The sequence below is a fragment of the Alexandromys fortis genome, unplaced genomic scaffold, assembly GCF_014885135.2.
Source record: "Alexandromys fortis isolate MF-2015 unplaced genomic scaffold, M_Fortis_MF-2015_v1.1 scaffold_158, whole genome shotgun sequence".
In the NCBI taxonomy this organism is placed as follows: Eukaryota; Metazoa; Chordata; class Mammalia; order Rodentia; family Cricetidae; genus Alexandromys; species Alexandromys fortis.
Genome location: NW_026068039.1, coordinates 1,947,207 through 1,969,650, shown reverse-complemented (window position 1 = coordinate 1,969,650; position 22,444 = coordinate 1,947,207). Strand labels below are relative to the sequence as shown.

General features: G+C 41.8%; 1 protein-coding gene across 13 annotated transcripts in view; it reads right to left on the bottom strand.

Moving 5' to 3' along the window:
* Window positions 1-22,444, bottom strand: part of Aak1 (AP2 associated kinase 1) — a 172,731-nt gene that overhangs the window by 92,860 nt on the left and 57,427 nt on the right. For all 13 annotated transcript variants that reach the window (XM_050165351.1, XM_050165352.1, XM_050165363.1 and 10 more), the window contains exon 3: window positions 4,143-4,261. In XM_050165351.1, the coding sequence (XP_050021308.1) occupies window positions 4,143-4,261 (119 nt within the window). The remainder of the gene's footprint in view (window positions 1-4,142; window positions 4,262-22,444) is intronic.

The following is a 22,444-nucleotide window of genomic DNA, read 5'->3' as shown; positions in this document are numbered from 1 at the left end:
ACACCTATAATACCAGGACTGGGTGGATAGAGGTAGAAGGATCAGAAGTTCAATGCTAGCTTTGGTTATAAAGCTTAAAATAACCCAAGGCTATAAGACTCTGTCTCAAAAGANAGAGAGAAAGAGAGAGAGAGAGAGAGAGAGAGAGAGAGAGAGAGAGAGAGAGAGAGATTTACTATCTACATACAGAAACAAGATTATTAGGATACTGGTGGAGCGATATGCATACAGTTGATAAGAAGACAGACAGAGAAAGTTCTAGTAATGGGCCCTACAATTTAAGTTTCTATGGGTGGAGATCATCAGAAATACAGGTGGAGTGGATATCAAACTCAGGACCTTGTATACAAACAAGCATGCTACTACTAAGCTACAACTCCATTTCCAGTGACATTTCACAAGCAGCAGAGCAGAGAATGCCTTTTCAGAAGGCATGCTAAAACAATTTGTTATCCATAAGCAAAAAGCAGAATGTCAACAAAAGTCTCACAGCTTATATAATGGTTCATGGACTTTAAATGTAACATGAAAAACTATAAAATTTTAGAGAACAAAATAGGTGAAAGTCTTCGGAATTGAAGGCTAAACAAAAACTTCTTCGATTTGACCCCAAAAGCCTCTTAAGGATTCATAAGAGGAAGCTGTTGGGTGACCGACCACCTCCGCAGAAGGAGGGGTGAAACAGAAGGAGGAGTGGGAAGCTGAGAGAAGTGAGGCCAAAGAGAAGGAGCCTAGGGAATTCTCTAAGAACAAGCAGGCTCCAGAGAAGAACAGGTAGGAATCCATCACTAGCTTGGGGTCCACCCAGTCAGGGAGCCAGGACAACTCTTGAGAGTTACAGCAGACAAACAGCTACATCTGCACAGTTAAAACACAGCTTGCATAATGAAGGGAAGTCCAGGGTGACACTGCTGAAATCCACACAGAACACTAAGAACAAAGGAGGAACAGACACAAGTCCTGGTGAGAACGGCTGTGTGGGAAAGTGGAGTGCTTGCTGCCCAGCAGCAGATTCAGCAGCAGCAGCTCCCTCCCACAACAACCACAGCCAACCCACTGACCAAACTGACTAGTTAGTATTCCAGTGAATTCAGGATAAGAGCAAAGCTAACACTTGGAGGCGGGCTGTACTGCAGGATGAAAAAATCTAAATCCTTATTTCCCTTGGGAACAATGCCTGAAATGCAGTAAAAATCAAAGATCTAGCATGACTGGGAAGTACATTCAAAGAAGCGAGTACCATAATGACCTCTAGGATCTGAGATGGAACAGGAGAATTGTGTGGAACTGTGTGACGTTTTCTTGTTAGCTGGTTGACTTAGCTTTGAAAAAAAATACAAATTCTATAAAAAACAAAAACAACTGTCATAGTTAATGCATCCCTGGTCCAAAACTGATCCCATACAACTAAATCCTAATCGGATCTATTGTCAATGTATGTGCTTCTTGGTTTCTCTACTAGCACCAAGTTAGCCCTCATGTTCTGAGTGAGTGGGAGAAAATGAAAGAATGGGATTGCTTTTCTAACATAAGTAAAAATGGGAAGGGCATTCTGGGCAGAAGAAAGAGGAAATGAAATATGGACAGCTTAGAAAGCATGGAGCAAGCAAGGGGGAGGGATGGAAGGGGAGCTGAAGGAGGAGGAGAGGTGGAGACATGAGAAATATCCAGGAAACTCCTATATGTAGGAGACAGGGCAAGCAGAGTATCTTAGGCCCACTGCAGACAGATCCATGTGGTCTGGAGTCTTGGGGTTGGCTGGTTGGCTCCACAGGATTAGGTCATTCTTAATACTTTCAGTTTAGACTCTCGCCACACCTAACTTAATTTTACTCTTTTCCAAGGCATCACCTCTAGGTGAACATCTGGATCTACCTCTGCAACCACACAGACATGCATTCACTCTTTTATTGAACTGTTTTCTGCATGTTAAGAAACTATTGAGTTTCTGATTTTAAATAACTCTCAATGTGTTGGCTGAACTGCCTAAAATGTTAACAGGTAAAGCAATATAATTAGTATAAACAAAACTGTGGAAATACCAAAAATAACAATGTACATATTTAAATGCTTTTATTATGTGTAATGTCAAAGATAGCAACTAACAAGCTTTCAAAGTTGTAACTTTGCTCTGAATATCAAACCCCGGTCAATCTTTGTTTTAAATCCAGTTACTGTTTTCACCATATCATCATAAACACATTGGTATATATTTCTGATACAGACTCTTTACTACTGATATAAAATAAAATCTATACAATTTAGTATGTTCTTTAAAGATGTGCATTATTTTTAATCATGTGTATCTGTGTGCAAGTGCATGCAGGTGCTCTGAGAGGTCAGAGGCACTGGAGTTAGTTGTGATTGTGGGTGCTGGGAATTGAACTTGGGTCCTCTAGAAGAATAGTACATGCTCTGAAGTCCTGAGCCATCTTTCTTTAGTAAGTTTCTTTGTTTTTTAAATTAAGGTATAATTTACAAAATAAAAACAGATCTTAATGTGTTTGAATTCTGACAGTTATATATTTCTGTGTGACCATACACAAAACAACAGACTTCCATAACTCAGAATAATACATCTTCTGGCCCATTTCCCAACACAAATAATTATTTTCTGACTTCTAATGCCACAGTGAGTTCTACCTATTTGTGGGCTTCTATAAAGGGAATCACAAGGCACTATGACATATTGACACTGTAGGCAAAGCACAGGAAGCACTTCAGCTGGAAAAACTGTCAGAAGTGTCAAGTTGTGTCAGGGAATATTCCCAGGATGCAGAAGGGCTCAGAGGAGTTGGCAACCAGAGCAAGGGGCTGGTAACTGAGGGAAGCAGAAAGAGAGAAAAGCTTCCTAGAGAGTTTGGTTTTCCAGATTAAATAAATGCTTTCCCAAGTCCCAAACTACTTTACCAAGTTAAACTAGTCAGTTCTCCCAATAAGCTTCTTTCCCCTCAACCTCCACTTGAGGATGATCAAAGCAGAAACAGAGCCCTATAGGCCCTCGTTATTGGTCCCACCTTGCACAAGAGCTTGCTGCCAGCACAAGAAAGGGTGCAGGCCTGCCCAGTAACTTTCCTAAGGTAACATAGTATACCTGTTGTGAAACAGCCACAGTAGATAAATGACCTGAGGGTAAAATGCAGTACTATTATTTTATTAAACAGACATAGCAATAAAACTGACTTCTAATGATTTGTTGCTAAACTCACACATCAACGCATTGCTCAACACGCATGAGAAAAGCTTCTTGCAACAGATGGCGATGAACAGAGACTCACAATTGTTAGTGTACAAAGAATTAGAAACTTTGGAGCTCAGCCCTCAATGGGATGCCTGTATCACACCTCTCCTCTTACGGTACAGGGAGGGGGAGCAGAAAGAATTAAGAGCCAGATTTCTAGGAAACAGTGTTTTCCACAACAGGGCAGATGCACACATGCACTCACATCAGTTATAACATTATGCACAAGACCTGCAAAGCCTCAAGCCAGACAAAAACCCAGCATGATGTAGATGGTAGGCATGAAGCCACCCCTAGTGGAGGAGCTATTAGATTTGATTACTTCTGCAAGAGGAAAAGTCAGTTGGCTTCAGTGGTGTGACACCTGGTGTATCAACCACACTTCAGGGCAGGCTCCACACTAGGAGCAGTTGGCCAATACAAAACTGGGCTTACTGTGTTTTTAAGAGACAACACAATAAGCTGGGTAAATAGAGAGTGAGGGGGAGGATCTGGGAAGAGTTGAGGTGAGAAAATGAATATGACCAAAACACATTGTATGAAATTAATAAAAACACTATTTTAAAAATTCGTAAGGTTTAAGTTGGGCAGTGGTAACATGTACCTATAATCCCAGCACTAGGGAGGCAGAAGCAGATGGATCTCTGTGAATTTGAAGCCAACCTGGCTAATAGAGTGAGTTCCAAGACAGCCAGAGTTACACAGAGAAACCCTGTCTCAAAAAAGTCAAAAAGATGTGTGTATACACACACACACACACACACATATATCTACATATATAGACACACATACACACATGCATATATATCAAATATACACCATTATACATATATCATATATATGCATATATATGGTTTAAATAAAGAAAAAGAAGAAGCAGTTATAATCCAAAACGTCTTACCATGATCTGAATTTCCCTCTTGCACACCTGGAGGTCATGTTCATTGTTGACAAACATACGTTTCAAGGCACATTTCACTCCATTGCTTGTTCTCACCAGAAAGACAAGAGCAAATCCACCTGTGAGAAGAACACACAGAGAAACTCTTGAGTAATTGCAAGTCAGTCAGGAACTCAGGCTGGGGCTGTCACCTCTCATGACACGGACACCACTATTAGCCAGTCTTCAAAGTGGCCTGGCCTTGATAGCATTCTTATACTCTTGAACTTAGAGCCAGAGTCAGAATCAAGGATGAACAGCAGCTATCTTCCAAAGAAACTATAAGAGTTTTTAAAAATAAAGCCCAGTACATTCTTTCTTATCAGAGAGGCTAGAAAATGTATTATTGTTTTTAGTGCTTGCAAACATAAATAGTTGTCACTGTATTTCAGGAATCTTCTCTTCCTCCTTGCTCCACCTCTCACTCAGGTGTAACAGGAGGCCATGAAGACTCCTGCACCTGTCGCTACATGTGCTGTTGAGATATAAAACCCAGTGTGAATAAGCTGCTCTATAGTGGGACATCAGGACTCACTGATCAACACCCTACTTTCCTTTATCCAAAGACAGCTCACAATTCATTAACAGACATTTATGTAACTTTGACTGAGATTCTCAAATGTGCTAAATTAGTTTGTTCTAGGAGTTCCACATAATCTTAGAACTCCTAACTTACAGCTAATCCCCAAAGCACTGTCTGCCTTGAGGGTCAGATAGACAAGGGTGGCAAAGAAGTCACAGGTCAAAGTCTTGGAAGAAGCAGCAGTTGGAACACAAAGCCCAACTGCCTGCCTTGTATACCTTCATAACTTAGTTCAACTGTCCTATTCATCAACCCCGTGTAGTAAAAGCATCACTAAGCTATTCTTTGCACAGAATTGGTACAAACTGGATAGAAGTAAACACAGAGGGAACTGATCAGTATGAGAACTTGAGTTGAGGTTGTCATACAGTACTGAGCTAGCAGTCATTTGCAAAGCTGACAGAAACCAAACCAAAAAGCAGCCAATAGAGAGATCTTAGGCCTCTGAGAATCAGGCCTCAGGTTTCACTGTAATGTTTTAACTGCCCTGAGGCTCAGTGGCACTTCAGTGCCTTTCTGCTGGTGTTCTCAGCACTTACTAGCTTTACAGTAACTATTCAAGCTAACCTGGGTAAGAATCTATTCCCTTCAGCCACTAAAGCCTTATACATAAAGTACTATTCCTTATTTTCAGAAAATAGATGCATCATTCTGTAAAAATATGTTAATGGACTCAGACATTTCCAAACCTACATTGTGATGATAATTTATCAGAGATTTCAGGTCTCTCTATTGACTGTCACCACATTCTTCAATATTAGATAAGCACCAGAACTTCCCATGGAATCTATATTACCAACCACTATCATTTTCATTCAAAATACATTTTATTTTCTTGCAATACATTAAACTATTTCATTATCAATTTTAAATGTAGATTTTTTTAAAGTACTTACTTTTTTGTTTGTTTTTCAATATAGGATTTCTCTGTGTAGCCCTAGATGTCCTGGAACTTGATTTATAGACCAGGCTAGCCTTGAACTCACAGAGATAGACCTGATTCTGCTTCCCAAATTCTAGGATCAAAGGCAAGCACCATCATGCCCGACTGAATACTTACTTTTATTAAAAAGAACACCCAGCATGAAAATTTTAACTTGTCTCTCTCTTCCTCTCCTTCCCCATTTCTTCCTAAATTACTTTTGTTTTTTGAGACAGGGTCTCATGTGGCCTTGGCTGGCCTTGAACTGATTCTCCTGTCTCTGCTCTGGTAAGTGACAGGATTATTAAATGTGTATCATCATACCCAGCCTACAATTCCAAAATTCCAAGATGCGTATTTTTAGAATATATAATTTTTAAGAGCGTCAATGAAAATTAAATGCAAGAAATATGTATCAAATCTTGTCTAATATACATAAATATACTGTAGCACCATTTATCTTCCCCCCAAAAAATAATTTATTGAAACTATGATATAACTTACAATTTATTAGAATTGGATAAAGTAGCTGCACAAATTTCAAGCTTTCCATTTATATTAATGATTGTTTTATACATAGACTAAGATGTTTATTTTGTCAGATATTTTGAATATTTTATAATTTCTTTTAGCTATAGTCTGGGCATAGGATCACCATAAAAAGCATGAAGCCCAAGGAATCTGCTTTATAGGTAAAGAAGTCAAGAGATGTTTTAGGAGTCCTAGAGCCTGCTGTGGGCAGAACCAGGAGTGGTGTCATACTCCTGACTGTCCAAAAACTAGTTCCTTCCACTTCACCTAGCGTAGCCAAAAAACATAATACCTCTTTATATAACAAGGCAAAAGCTGATGGCTCTGCTGAATTAAATAAGAAAATGAGCATTTCCTTCACTGGAACTAAGTTAAATAACCTTTCATTTCACGAACAGCCAAAGACTAGAAATGACAGCCCTTGATCCAAAGTTAAAAAAAAATGACTTGCAAACATACACATTGACTCATAAACAGTTCTTTCTTGAAGAGTTGATGGTTGACAAATGTTCCCCTCCCCGAGAATTTCAATGTGACATATTTTAAAGGCATTTTAATGTGTGATACCTAGCATCACTGAAGGACAAGTCCCTCCTTTCTTTGAAGCAGGTCATGCTGCTGCAGTTTAAGATAACGGCCACCAGATGGAAGCAGTGGTGCAAAAAGACTACCTCTCCAGCCAGGCTGAAAACAACTCCGCAAGTCAATACAAATTTGTGAGGCCTACAATTATGATAAAGCTTACAGCAAAGCAAAAGGGATTCCTATACACCCAGGATAGTCAGAACCACATTACTCAGCATCTTTGCCCATAAAAGGGCCTATCTGTGAGTGGGAAGGTGTTAGCCATGAGATCAAAAGTGAAACCTAGTCAGGTTTGTCATCCTGAAGTTGTCAGCTACTACCAGTTCACAGTGGACCAAATGGGGATGTAAACTATTAGGTGAGAGGCAGAAGTGAGGCAGGAACCCCTCGGCCACTTCTTCAGCATGGGCCCTTGCATGTCTTATAGGTGAAGAAGCCAGGGCGCTGACAGCAGTGCTCCAGCACAGCCCATTTCATGGATCAGGGGAACAAGTCTCGGTCTCTAAAGCTGAACTGAGAATGGTCTACACAGAGGTAAGAAAATCCATGTGGCCTGTGCCGGGATCAGCTTATTGTCATTTACATTTCACAAAGGGAAGGGGCAGCTCTATCTGTGAAGAAAAGCAGATGAGGTAGTCAGGGTAATTTTCATACAGCCACAACTGGCCTCTTAAGAATGTAGTTTTTTTTTTAATTTACAAAAAGAAATCTATTTTCTTCTGCTTTCCCTAAAATATATGACTCTCTGTTCTTTCTAACTTGTTTTTTCTATGAATCTCGCTATGACTCACTCATACATCATATAATATACTTCTGTCATACCTCTCAATACTGTATCTTTCTTGTCTTTAATTAGTTGTTTTGCTGAGGCAGACCATTCACTCTCATCTAGGCTGACCCAGAACTCACTCTGCAGGCTTCAAACTCATAGGAATCCTCCTGCCTCAGCTCCTGCATTTGAGGATTATATATGTGATATATCATACCCAGCTTTGGATTTTAATTTTTCATGGGAACACAAATTACTATTTGCAATTCCCTGTGAGTTAGTACTGCATCCCTGTGGTTGACCCCTGGATCATCACACATTAGAAAAAGTCTTAACACATAGTGAGAATTCAATAATAAATTAGCTGCTCTCAATTATTACTACATGAACAGAAAAGGTAACAAAGTATATAGAGACCATTGGAAACTGAGTACTAATGGCTGTGAAGGCAAAGCTACCACACACATGCAGATAACTCTTTTCCTACAGAAATATGGAACTGGTTTTATCAGTAAGATCTACTCTGTGTGTGTGTGTGTGTGTGTGTGTGTGTGCATGTGTGTGTGTGTATCTGTGTCTCTGTGTGTGTGTATCTGCATCTCCTTGTTTATGGAGGGTGCACATGTGTGCAGGTGAGTATGCGTGTGCAGGTGAGTATGCGCGTGTGTGGAAACCAGAAATCAATCATGGATGTAGTTCCACAGGAACTGCCTACCTTGCTTTGTGAGACAGGGTCTCTCACTGGTCTGGAGTTTGCCAATAGGCTAAGTCTGGCATGGGGCTCCAAAAATCTTTGCTTCCCTAGTGCTGGGATTACAAGCATGCCCTACCATGCCCAAATTTTTATGTGGGAGCTGGGGACTTAACTCAGATCTTCATTTTTACACAGCAAACACTTTACCAACTGAACTACCCTCAACCCCTAGCTCCAATTAGCAATGTTCATTTCTAAAGGTAAGATAAAGGGCCAGAGAGATGGCTCAACCAATAAGGGCACCTGCAGCCAAGCCTGGTCAAATGAGTTCAACTTCTGCTATCTACAAAGAGGAAGGAGAAAACTGATTCCTACAAGTTGTCCTCTGGCCCCTACATACACCTCCCCCAGATAGACAGGAGAGTGATGTGAAGAGGGAAAAAAATAAAATGGAAACCCAAATTTTATTTGGAAACTCTAGATTTAAACACAAGCAATAAGTCACATTTTATATTAATGTTGAACAACCCAACACTACTGAAGCTATACAGTTTACAGACCCTGAGCTTCCAGTTCTCTGCCTCTGCCCTACTCTAAACCCTTCATCTTACTGATGTGCAGAAACAGGAAGTAACACAGTGAATGTCCCACAACCTTAAAGGAATACATGCAGGCACAGTCCAATATATCAGCATACATTGGTTAACGTGCTCTTGCCAGAAGAGTCATGGATAACCTCACACCCAGCACTTGCATATGACTATTTTCTCTACATGAAATAGATGAAGAAAGATTAGGTACCTTCTTCAAGAACACAGAGAAAATTAGCAAGAAATTCCACAAGACACCTCACCTTTCTGTAGTTTTCTTCTTAAACACAATGACCTCACAACTTTATGCATTCCTGGAACCATGACTATAGTGACTCTATTACTGTAGACCGTTCTTTCCTCTACCTCACATCCTGCAACTGGAGCTCTAGTTTCTATCTCTGCACATTATTTTTGCTTGGCCTAAACAGAATAATACAGTATAGACTCTTTTATCTGACTTCTTTCTCACAGCATGCTTCTAGATTCATTTTCATTGCTACAGGTATCAGTTTGCTCTACCATATGGATGACCAGCCTTTATCCACTCACCATGAAAGAATATGTCTCTAGTATTGGGCTATTACAAATAAAATAAAATTTGTACAGAAGAAAGGCCTTTTGCATGGACACAGGTAGTCATTTCTGGGCCACATGACAAGCTTAACTGCCCAAATGGTTTCTCACAGTGACTATCAGCCATATGGAAGTTCTAATTCCATGTCCTTACCAGCATATGGTTACAGGTCTTTTCAGTGTAGCCATTCATTTTCATATGTCCTCATCTGACTGTGATTTTAATTTGCATGTCCTAATGCATCCTGCATCACTGAAAGTCCTAGGATGAGCCACTGTCCCAATACTTTCCTGAAAAAGGCTATAATTAGCATAGAATCAAGGAGTCACCAAAAAACTTAATGATACAACTAGGACTACTTCTCCAATACGCAAAGATGTCAGTGTCATTTCTCTTCTGGGAATGAGGATTTGTAATACAGGTTTCACTTTGATACAAGCCAAGACAGATCTGACAACCTCACTTCCACCATTGTAAGGCCAGTGCACACAACTGTGTGGAGGCTGTAATACAGTGCACACGACTATATTACAGCCTCCACTTGACTGGAAAGATAATATAATCTTTGAACAAAATCTCTCAGACCTCATATCAACAGAAGATCACAATCTCCAACAAAAAACTTCTCAAAGATAAAGATAAAACCATCCCTGGGACCTCCTCGTGATCTTTGTTGTCCATAAATGATACTGCCACTAAGGCAAGCAGGATCTCTACTGCCTCTTCATCAAACACTGAGTTATGGAGAATGGCAGCAGGCTGGGTATCCTCTGCAAGAGGCAGAGTCTCTCATCAGTGACTTCCACTCAGAAGGAAAAGTGGGAAAGTTAGGCAAGCAGACAAAGAAGACACCCTCCATGCTGTTCATCCAAGCAGTGATGGTGAAGTCAGATAGAGGCTGCAACAGTGAGGTTGTCAGGTCTGTCTTGGCTTGTATCAGAGTGAAACCTGTATTACAAATCCTCCTTCCCAGAAGAGAACTGACACTGACATCTTTGCGTATTGGAGAAGTAGTCCTAGTTGTATCATTTTCAGACAGGGCTTTTGGAGTCACTGCCAAAAAGGTTTTTCTGGGTTTTTGTTGTTGTGGTTTTGGGCTTTTTTGTTTGTTTTTTGAGACAGGGTTTCTCTGTGGCTTTGGAGTCTGTCCTGGAACTAGCTCTTGTAGACCAGGCAGGCCGCAAACTCACAGAGATCCACCTGCCTCTGCCTCCCGACTGCTGGGATTAAAGGCATGCGCCACCACCACCCGGCTTTTCTGTTATTTTTAATTGGTCCAAAATTCTAGGCACTAAAAATCTGGGATCTGGCACCTGCCTATGTTTTGCAGGTAAAAGTAAACCTCACTTCTTAACCTAAGTCCTATCTACAGCTTTGAGAATGACATCTACCTGCCCAGATCAGGAAGACAAGAGTCAAAGGAACAGAGATTCTAAAGTGAGAAATGATTCATCCAGGCACATTCTGTGCCCTTTGCTCTCCCCACAAAGGTGCCTTCCTTTAACATAATAGCAAACTCGGTGAGTGTACTTGATGGAATGCAGCTGCTCCTTGATTTACCCAAGGAAGAGAAAATAAATATGAAATAGAAGTCTTTGAACGGGTCAGACAGAAAACCTAGCTGGGGTGGAACTGCCTCAAAAAAAGGACTTATGAAAGGGTAGCCTGGGCCCATGACTGTTTCTCTGGCTTCCACTCCCTCATCTGCAGACATGAAAATCTAGTTTACAGATTTTACGCTGAGTTCCCCAAGCCCTAATTTCAGATGTTCTGCAGTAGACACAGAAACCTCCTCAGCTTCAAGCAACACAGCTCAACCTTTCCCTGTTTACAAGTTCTAGAAAAGAGCTAGGCAAAAAGAACGCGGACGGGGGAGTAGGTTTTAGAGGAGGAAAATTAGCCCCTAAATATTCCCCAACTCCATGTTAAAGTATTTGATAAGGGCAGCAGGACCTTTCCTGAAAGTCCTGCATCTTGCCCTTCTTCCCTCAATGTGTCTCAATGTGTCTAGCCAGGTTCTGGGGAGTAGGCTAAGCCACCCCACTCACCTCACGCTATGACCATGAGCATTCCCTCAGCTCTAACACATTAGGTTCACTTGCTGGCTCAGGCACTCCCTGTCTCCCCAAGGCCATCCCTACCTGTCAAGAACAGCTAAGATCTCCCTTGCAGTGTCTAAGACATGGAAGAACAGAGCACCAAGCACACACAGGCTTGCTCCGCCACCCCTGAAGCCCTTTTGTGCCTACAGGAAACATCCACCATGAAGGTCTAAATGCGTAGCACTTCCTTATGTGTCTACTAGGGCCACAGAGATACCAGAGCTTGTCAGCTGACATTCATTGTCAGGTAGGTCACCTGAGGAATGGGGCCTTGAGGAAGAATAGGAAGTACCTGCCTTCTCTTGGGGCAATCACTTCTCAAGCTTAAAATGGTTGCCATGGAGCTATAAGAATTAAGGGATGCCAAGTCATCTGATTTCCAAAAGAAGCTGTATTTTTAGGTGATACCTGATTTTTAGATACAGTATTTAAAAAAAGAAAAAAAAGTCTCCTAAATCCTAATCAAGTTAGCTCCAGGTTAGGACAGAGCTGCATGCATGGCCCTGCTTTGATCCTTCTAAGAATGTGCAGGTAAGGAAGCCGTGCATTACAGCCTCCACCTGACCTGTCCTCTAGGCAAGGACACTTCATGTTCTGTCCACAGGGTTTCTAAGCCCCCACAGGGATGACCAAGAAGCTAACAAACACCATCCCCACTTGACTCACATTGGAGACAACTTTGCCAGAAGTTTCAAAAAGAATGACAGTTTTAAAGCTCTAGAACAGACGGCAAGAGCACAGCAAAGCCTGCACAGGAGAAGAGGTCGGCGTGACGCAGTGGAGTTCTGGGCTTATTTTCCTAATGTCAGTCTCTCTCTTGCCTTAGATCGAAATCACCATGTGCCAGGTCCTTCTGGGGGAACATATCATAGCAGACTTTCTCCCTGGCAGAAAGAACACCCAGATGGGGATACTTGAGGTAGTCAACTCTCTCTCAGGCTATGGGCACAGAACCAGAAAGTGATAATACTGTCAGTGGTTCAGAAACATTCACCAATCCCAACCATGTCACAGCCCAGGTGAAACATGGGATCACTGCAATAGCCTCTTCTTCAGGCCTGCAGTGACCTGGGAGCATCTCTAACTCAGGGAGCTGTCTTGGGGGTTTGGAAAGTATGACCCTCCAAATTTCATCTCTACAAAAGGTCCTGTTTGGAACAAAGTGGAAAAGTTGAAATCAAGAGAGTTCTGTGAGGAACCAGAGCACACTCCCTGGCTTGCCAACAGCTAAGTTGTGACGTGGCCTTCCTCCTGCAATCTGGCCACACCTTCCCCGCACTGCTGTCAGGAAACTGTTACCTGGAAAATGTAAAAAGAAGTGATGAGAAGACATTGATTCGAGTTGTATTCTCTGTTCACTGAAATTCACAGCTACTTCTCATGGTCTGAAGAACCATGTTTTATTCTACCTACCGCAGCTAGCTGGTCTGGAAGAAGATATTGAATACCATTCATTGATCTGAAACTTACTAGTTTCTCAGTCATCCTAGAACAAACACTGCCCACTGCCTGTGACCTGTAAAGCTCAAACAGATGCCCTCTCCCTCGCTTCCTTGAGACACCACAGCCTTCCGACCCTGACTCACATACCCCATCCTAAGAACACTCCTGCTTCCTCAGTGTTGTGCACACTTCAGCCTAAAATGCTTTGCATATGCTTCTCTCTGGGCATGACTAGCTGTCACTTATTTCTTTAAGTTCCTTCCTTGGCCAAGCTTTCTTTGGTTGTCTGGGTACTAGTCCCTTGTTATGTCCAGTATCCTCTATTTTTCCTTTGAGACAAAAGTGTAAGAAATGTTTCGGTGGGTGGTTCCTGGTCTGATCCCTTCTTCCCCTGTACACTAGAAACTGCCAAGAGCAGACATGATGATTGATTCACTGTGGCACCCCTGCCACCCAGCCCTGTGTCTGCCACATAGCAAGTGCCTGTGTGCTTTGTTACATAATTTGTCTGCCTAGCTCCATAAAGGCTTCTAAACCAAAACAGCAGAGTGACAACAAAAGTCTCTACCTAGTCCTAGTCTTTCAGTCATTCAGAATCTAGAATTCGGGAGAAGGGCCAAACTTAAGAATGCCTTCTTTCCAGGTGGTAGTGGCACATGCCTTTAATCCCAGCACTCAGGAAGCAAGGGCTGACAGATCTCTGAGGTCAAGACCAGCCTGGTCTACAGAGTGAGTTACAGGATGGTCAGGGCTCCACAGAGCCTATGTAGAATGCCTTCTTTGTGTAAAGATGATAAAGTTTCCCAAAGGGGAAACAATTTTCTTCCCACCCTGGCACCTAGGGACAGCATGAGACAGGGCCACCTGCACCCTTCTAGCTCAAGCGGTGTGCTGACAGTGCAGATCACAGAAACAGTAACACACACCATCCTGCCTATCAATGATCCCCTCCTGCAAAACAAAAACAAACTTGTGCTGGGAATGAAAACCCACTTCTGTTCAGGAAAAGAAATCACTCCATGCTCAGTCCCACGGCATCTGCAGCTAGAGGAGAAAGGAGTCACTCTATGGGCAGTCTCCTAGGAAGTAAATGATGTACAGCTAAGGGAGACACGTCCACCACTAAAAGGCAGATCTCCACGCTCTGGTTCCACCGCGACCCTGTGAACATTACTGGTTCACATTCTCCTAAGGTCTCTCCAAAGACAAAATCTGTCTGACATTCTCTCTGCTACAACTGTTCATTCTAGAACATACCAGCTTAGTTAATGCCTTACTTAAAGTGTTTTTTTAGCTTACCACATTTACTACTGCTTCTTCCAAGGTGTTGATCTCGGTCCAGACCAGGTGATGGATCACTGACGCTATTAAAGGTATGTGACACAGAACCCTTGAGTGTTCTTGGTTGCATCACACTGGTCACCTCTTCCAGGTCATCCTGTTCTGCCCAGCACTCCCAGCTCTGAGAGATGAGTTATCCTCGTGGAAAGCACTGACATTCTTAGTTCCTAGCTATTCATTCCAATTTAACTCCGTGCTAACCTTTTCATTTGAACATTTCACTTTCTACCCGAAATTTCATGTCACTGAATATACTACCCAGTACCTCCATCCACCAGTCTCTAAGTCACAGTCCTTCACCCAGTACTGCATGCCAACTCAAGGTCATTTTCTCACCCTAACGCATGCTGTCACTCAAGTAGGTTCACTGAGTCCTGACCATTCTATACCCTAACTTCAGAATCCTTTCAGCTCCATCTCTCATACTCCTCTCTTAGCTTCTGCTGTTCCTTTTTTCTCCAGAAAAAAAAAAAAACTGAATCCTAAGTTTCCTTTCAAAGATATATATCTAGTAACCTCAAAAGCATTCATGAAGCTCCCAAGTTGCAGGCTAAATTCCTTAATGCAGCAGTAGAATCACTGTATTTTTATAATCTTTAAAAAAAAAATCACTTTTTTTTTTTTAACCAGTGCATGGCATTTGTGAGGGCAGAGGACAACCTGAGTGAGTTGGCTCTTTCTCCGACCAAGCAAGTCTTGAGGCTCAAACTCAAGTCATCAGACTTGGCAGCAGACGCTTTTAGCTACTGAACCATGGACCCTATTTTACTTATCACTAAAAATAAGTAAATAAATAAATAAATAAACAAACAAACAAATAAATAAATATAAATCTGGAGCTGGAAAAATGACTCAGATATTAAGAGTTCATACTGCTCTTCATAGGATCAGAACTTGGTTCTCAACCCAATCAGAAAGCTTAGAACTGTCTGGAACTCTAGCTCCAGGATATCCAATGCCTCTGACCTCCTTGGGGACCTGCACCTGAACACACATGGCACACATACGGCACACATACACACATACAAAATGAGTAAGTAAACAAAGTCTAAAGATGAAGCAATTGTAGAGGAAAGCTGAAAAGATCATGCTGTAAGCACCCACGTGCTCACCACTTACGGTCCACAGTTATCACCCTCTACACTCTTGCACGTCTACCATCTATCTATGCAAATATCAACTCCTCTTACATCTAACTGCTAAGCCAGTAAAGACCACAGGCATTTCACTCAGTTTTAGCACACATGTTTTTTAATGTAACTTGGAGCATCAACTTTTTTTTTTTTTTTTTTTTTTTTTGCTTTTTGTTTCTTCTCTTTTGATACTGGGAATGGAACCAACACCTCCAACATGCTAAAAGCACACTCTGTCACTAAGTTACATCCCTAGCCCTTGGGTGTCAACTTGACTGAACTGAGGTGGGGGTAAACAGGGAAGTAGTAAAGCATTTCTGGGTATGTGTTTACAAAGAATAGTGATGATTAGGACAGTGAACTGAGTAGGCAAAGTCAACATTAAATATGGGGTACTGTTCAGTAAGCTAGGGAGACTCCTTCCGTAGGTTTTTACTCTCCTGTGCCTACAAATATGTTCTCTAGTGTTGCCATCTTGAACATCAAATGCCAGTGTTTTTTAGACTTGGGCTTGCACCAGAATGCCTTGGACTAAAGACTGCAGTGCTGGCTGTACCTCCCCACCCCCATTAGTAAGTTCAAGGGTCACAGGTTCTTTGGGGGATAGGAAATAAATAAGGCTCATTTACAGGGAATACATAAATCTTTAGGATACTATTCAATGAGGTCTAAGAAATGCATACACACACATACGGCTCAATCTCCATCAACCTATAAGACCCTCTCACCACACAGAAAGTACTTGGGTTCCCCTTGGCAGTCCCACTCATTCTCCCTGGCAGCAACCACTAATCTGATTTTCTAAATCTGTTACAAGGTTTACTTATATTAGCACCTTGTATAAATAGTAAGTCTTCTTTCTTTCTTATATTTATTTACTTATTTTTGAAACATTGTATCACTCTGTACCTCAGACTGTTTGTTTGTTTTTTGTTTTTGTTTCTGTGTTTTTAAGCCTCCAGCACCTGGTATTTCTAAACAGTCTCTTATCCAAGTACTAACCAGACTCAATCTGCTTAGCTTCCTGGATCAGGGCATTCAGGGTAGCACTGCAGAAGACTATTTTGGGGGTTTCGTTGCTGTTGTTGTTGTTGTTTGAGGCAGGGTATCATTCTGTACCCCAGCTAGTATCAAACTCTCAATCTTCCTGTTTCAGCCTCCCAAGCATTAGGACTGCCAGCATTACAGGCCTGCTGTCTTGCACCTGACTTAAGGGCATTTATGATTTGAGTACTTCTCTCTTGTCACCCAGCCCTGCCTCCCAAAACTCTCTAGTCCACTCGCCTTCTCCTCCCCACTGCCAAGCCTTCAGAATGATCACATCCAGCTTTTCTCCCAGTAAGTTCACCCAGAGTATCCCTGCTAGCTGGAATAACCAGTATCCAATTTTCTGCTTTGCAAAAGTTTAAACAAACACCACTTCTATAAAATATGACCTTTCCTTTCAGTCACTCTAGTTTTCTTATTTCTGTACATTTAGCTGATACTTTTGTTTGTTTTTTAATCAAAATATGTTGTGATAATTTGGAATACATTAAAGCCAAGGAAAAGAAGGAACTACTCTTTGTAGAAATAGTACTTGGTATTTTTACATTGGTTTTTTTGTTTGTTTGTTTTTGTTTTTCGAGACAGGGTTTCTCTGTGGTTTTGGAGCCTGTCCTGGAACTAGCTCTCAGGCTAGTCTCAAACTCACAGAGATCTGCCTGCCTCTGCCTCCCAAGTGCTGGGATTAAAGGCGTGCGCCACCACCGCCTGGCTTACATTGGTTTAAGATTTACTGAAGGCAGCACTGTAGACTGTCTTCCAAGTGAAATATCTGAAAAATAAATACCAAAAAAAAAAAAAAGAAATAAATAATATAAAAGGGAAAAAGAGGCTGGGTATAGTGGCACACATCTCTAACAGCAGCACTCTAAAGGCAGAGGCAGGCATAATTCTTTGAGTTTAAGGCCAGTCTGATTTACTTAGTGAGTTTCAGCCTAGGCAAGACTACATAGTGAGACTGTCTCCAAATGGGTAGGGGCAAGGATTTATTTCTCTTAGGATCCTTGGGGCCCAGAAGGATCCTATGACAAATAACTAATAAATATTTGATAGATAAAAACAAATCATGTTGTCTCTCCACTTAAAATTCTCCTCTAGCTCTACCTTTTGCAAGATGACATTCGCATTCACACTGAGCCCAAGAGTGTCTGGCAGAATCCTGTGTGTCCATGCCTTTTACATATGCTCTTTGTTGGGAGAGCCTTTCCTCTCTGTACCTTGTAAAACTGTAGCTCTAAGTCTGAGGGTGGCTCAAACTAGGACTTCCAACAGAATACAGTCCACCCCACACCACCTTGACCTTCCTTCTCTGGTCAGGCCAGCTTCTCTGCAGAGCAGTCATTCTCACTGGGACTGATTTCTCCCAGGAGCAAGGATACTTTGCTTCAACCCACTGTAGGAAATACATTGGTGTAATTTATCATGCTGAGACAATATTCAGTTATACTGTGTCAGGTGACCCCCCCCCCATTCCACAGTTAACTGAGCCAGGAAGGGAGAGCTTGGTCCATGCTCTCCCTTGAGAATGAGAAGTGATAATCCAGGAACTATAATCATATGGCATTGTACAACCCCACACACAAGACTGATGGCTACACTCAATATTGGTGAGCTCTCAAACAAGCATACTCTACAAAAAGGGGGGGGGGACATGTAGAAGACGATGTAGTCTGAAATCAAAGCCTCAATGAGAAGAGGCAGACAGAAGAGCCATTTAGTGACTTTCCAAGACCCACAAAAATCTAGCAGCATTTTGATGGAGGAAGGTCATTGGTTAAATAAACTGCCTTGGCCCTGATTGGTAAGAACATAGGTGGGTGGAGTAAACAGAACAAAATGCTGGGAGGAAGAGGAAATGAGGTCAGAAACCATGCAGCTCCTCTCAGAGGCAGATACGATGGAGCAAGCCGCCAGGTCAGAGATGCTGAATCTTTCCCAGTAAGACCGGTGCTACACAGATTATTAGAGATGGGTTGATCTGGATATCAGAATTAGCCAATAAAGAGCTAGAGCTAATGGGCCAAGCAGTGTTTGAAAGAATACAGTGTCCGTGTAATTATTTCGGGGCATAAGCTAGCAGGCGGATGGGGTGCTGGGGACGCAGCCCCACCATTCCTATTACTACAGCATTTCCTGCTTTGTGTTCTAGAAGGTTCTCCCATTTTTATCCAGTACATTACTTTTCCCTTATTCTAATTCAAACTAAGCTTCTGTTTCTTGCATCCAGCACCCCTAAGGTATCTTGTATAGTGGTATATTATTTGTGTTTTAGTAAATAAAGCTTGTCTGAAGATCAGAGGGCAAAGCAGCCATACTGGTCAGTCATACAGGTCAGAGAGTGATGGCACACACCTTTAATTCCATGACTCAGTAGACAGAGGCAGTTGGATTTCTATGAGTTCAAGGCTATCATGGGCTACAAAACATAGAATCTGTCTAAAAGAGAAACAGAGCTCACACAAAGGTGATCTCAGAATTTGGGAACACATGCCTTTAATCCCAGCACCAGGGAGGTTGAGACAGGAGTGATTTGGCTGGGCAGAGAGAGGAATATAAAGGGGAAGAGACAGGAACTGAGTGGAGTGTGGAGTATGAGGTTGATGGAGAGCATTACAGGGTCGCCCCTTTGTTTGTCTGAGCCTTGGTAGAGGTAAGATCTCTCTAGTGGCTAACTGCTTTACTTTTCTGATCTTCAGCTTGAACCCTATCTGTCTACTTGTTTTTATTCACGCAACAGAACTGAACCAATGTTTGTAGACTATATGACAGTTTTAATAATTTTAGCAATGATAGACTCCTTTCACACACAAAAAAGGCACTAGAACAGAATATTAAAAACTGTACTAGATGAGTTAGAATTCTAAAATAGATTCACATAAAATAAACTTACAGTAACATACAGAAACCTAAAGAAGAAAAATGGCCAAAATCTCTTTGGAAGGAAGCAGTGACAGGGAATTGTACAATGGTCAGTGTTCACAAGTGTTCTACCATCATTTTTAAATGATGGTAGAGATGATTATAATGCTTCTAACACAAAACAATGAATACCTTTGTTAAATATAGGTGATAAATATGCCAGTCACTCTGATTTTGTCATCAGACACTATATGCATATATCACCACAGCTTATAGCTAAATGCAATTATTTTTAAAAATTTTGTTACAGTGTGTGTGTGTGTGTGTGTGTGTGTTAGCTTTACCTACTTTAGTATGGAACATGCCACAAAGTATGTGGAGATCAGAAGACAACTTGTGGTTTGATTTTCTCCTTCTACCCTAAGGGTCCCAGGGATCAAACTCAGGTCATCAGACATCAAACTTAGATGGTCAGGCTTAACCCAAGTGCTGTGGGATAATGCTCTTGAACACTGTAAAAATTTGTCACCATATTAGTTTAATAAAACGCTGACTGGCCAGTCAGATAGAAAGTATAGGTGGAGTCACCAAACTAAGAGAATTCTGGGAAGAGGAAAGGCAGAGTTAGTCACCAGTCAGATATAGAGGAAGCAAAATGAGAATGCCTTACTGAGAAAATGTACCAAGCCACATGGCTAAACATAGACAAGAATTAAGATTAATTTAAGCTATAAGAGCTAGTTAATAATAAGCCTGAGCTAATAGGCCAGTTTATAATTAATATAAGCCTCTTTGTGTTTGAAACTGAATAATTGTGGGATCAGATGGAATAAAAACTTCCTTCTACAGACAAGCACTTTTACTACTGAGCCATCTTGCTCGCCTGTGTACAATTATGTTTTAGTTAGACACACACACATACATATATGGTATAGGAGGTCCTTCTGTTTATGTATTGCTTTCATTGGTTAATCAATAAAGAAACTCCTTGGCCTGATAGGGTAAAACTTAGGTAGGCAGAGAAAACAGAACTGAATGCTGGGAAGAAGGGCATAGTGAGAGATGGCATGGATCTCCTGCCTGAGAGGGATGCTGGTTAGAATCTTGCCAGTAAGCTACGACCTCGTGGTGAACTCAGATTAATAGAAATGTGTTAAATCAAGATGTGAGAGTTAGCCAATAGGAGGCTAGAGATAATGGGCCAGGCAGTGTTTAAATGAATACAGTTTGTGTGTGATGATTTCGAGTGTAAAATAGCCAGGCAGCCAGGATGACAGCCCACTCCTCCTGTTACATATATATGGAATATTTAGCTGTTTAACTGTATTATCAGAAAGAATTAATAGAAAATAGGATTTAGACTTCCAGGTAGAAGAAAAGCACAGGATAAACTCTTTTATATCACAGGCATAAAAACCCAGCCTTACAGAGGTCTGTCAAGCAACGCTGTCTCCAGAAAAGATCAGGTGGGCAAGGGTGAAGAGAATGAGGCACTTCCCTGGGGTTTGGTGGGGCAGGCAATATGCTGGCACAGAGCTGTTAATGGCCATTCTCATTAAATTCTGAGATTTTGTTCATTGTGTTTTTGTGGAATAGTTCTATTTTTAAAGTACTACACATAAATAATTTTCTCTTGATTACTGAGTATTGAATGGCTCCTTCAATCTGTATGAGAGGTAAGTGGCTCTTCTAGTTCTGGCCCTCTGTGAACAGAGCAGAACAGTCACACTGGCCACTAGCCTCCAAGTGGTCCTTTCACTAAGTGCCCCAGAATCCCTTCAAGGTTAGGACACTCCTCGAGGGAAAATAGAAACTTGGAAAGCGACTCCAGAGGAAGCAGGAGTTGAGGCAGGATGCTGAGAAATGATTCTGGCTCCCAGCAGGATTCCAAGAACAAAAGTACAAGGACAGACACTCCTAGAGCCTCATGTTTATGTCATCTAAAAAAAATTTTTTTTTAAACTGAAACTTTCCTGCCATCTTTTTTCAAATGTTTATTTATTCTCTCATACAATACATCCCAACCAAAGCTTTCCTTTCCTCCACTCCTCCAAGTTCTTCCCCTAATTCCTCTCTCTATCAGATCCATTCCCCATCCCCTTCTCCCCCAAGAAAAGTACAAGCCTCTCAAGAGGCATCAACCAAACACAACATAACAAGATACAAGACCATACACAAACCCTTACATCAAGGTTGGTTGAGGCAACCCAGCAGGAGGAAAAGGGTTCCAAGACCTGCCCTCCATCTTGAGGAGAGTTGTTTTCTGCAAACAAGATCTGGGGCATACCAGAACCTGCTAATGAGCAAAGTTACTCCGAGGAAACTTCCCTGTTTTTGCTGCAATACTAAGGATGGGACTAGGCCCAGTGGAGATGGTGCACTTAGCCACAGCAAATAAAAATCTGGAAGAATGCCCCCAAACAGTCATCAAAATAGGTTATATATTTGTCTGGAAATGATGGAGGAAGGTCATTGGTTAATTATAATAAACCAACTGCTTGGCCTCATAGCTTAGAACATAGGGGGGAGGAGAAAACAGAATAGGATGCTGGGCGGAAGAGGAAGTGAGGTCAGACTCTGCTCTGCTCCCGGACAGACCCAACAGCTCTGCTCTCTGGAGCAGAGACGCCATGCTCAGCTCTCCCAGGCAACTCCAATCCAGAATGGACATAGGCTAGAATCTTCCCGATAAGCGCACCTTGGGGTGCTTACACACATCATTAGAAATGGGCTAGTCCAGGTGCGAGAATTAGCCTGTAAGGGCTAGAGTTCATGGGCCAAGCAGTTCTTAAATGAATATAGTTTGTGTGTTGTTATTTCGGGCATGAGCTAGCCAAGCGGCCGGGGTGTTGGGGACACAGCCCCGCCGCCGTTCATATTTCAACATGGAAAATCTTTTAAAATCAAAATTAGAACTGGATGTAGTCAGGTAGACAGATGCCCAGGATCCCAGCACTCTTGAATGTACAGGTAGGAGGTCAGGAGATCAGGGTCATCCTCAGATACAGAAATGAGTTTGAGCCCAGTTTAGGCAAAGGAACTGAGAACTCAAACAAAACAACCAATTTAAACTGGGTGGTGGTGGTGGTG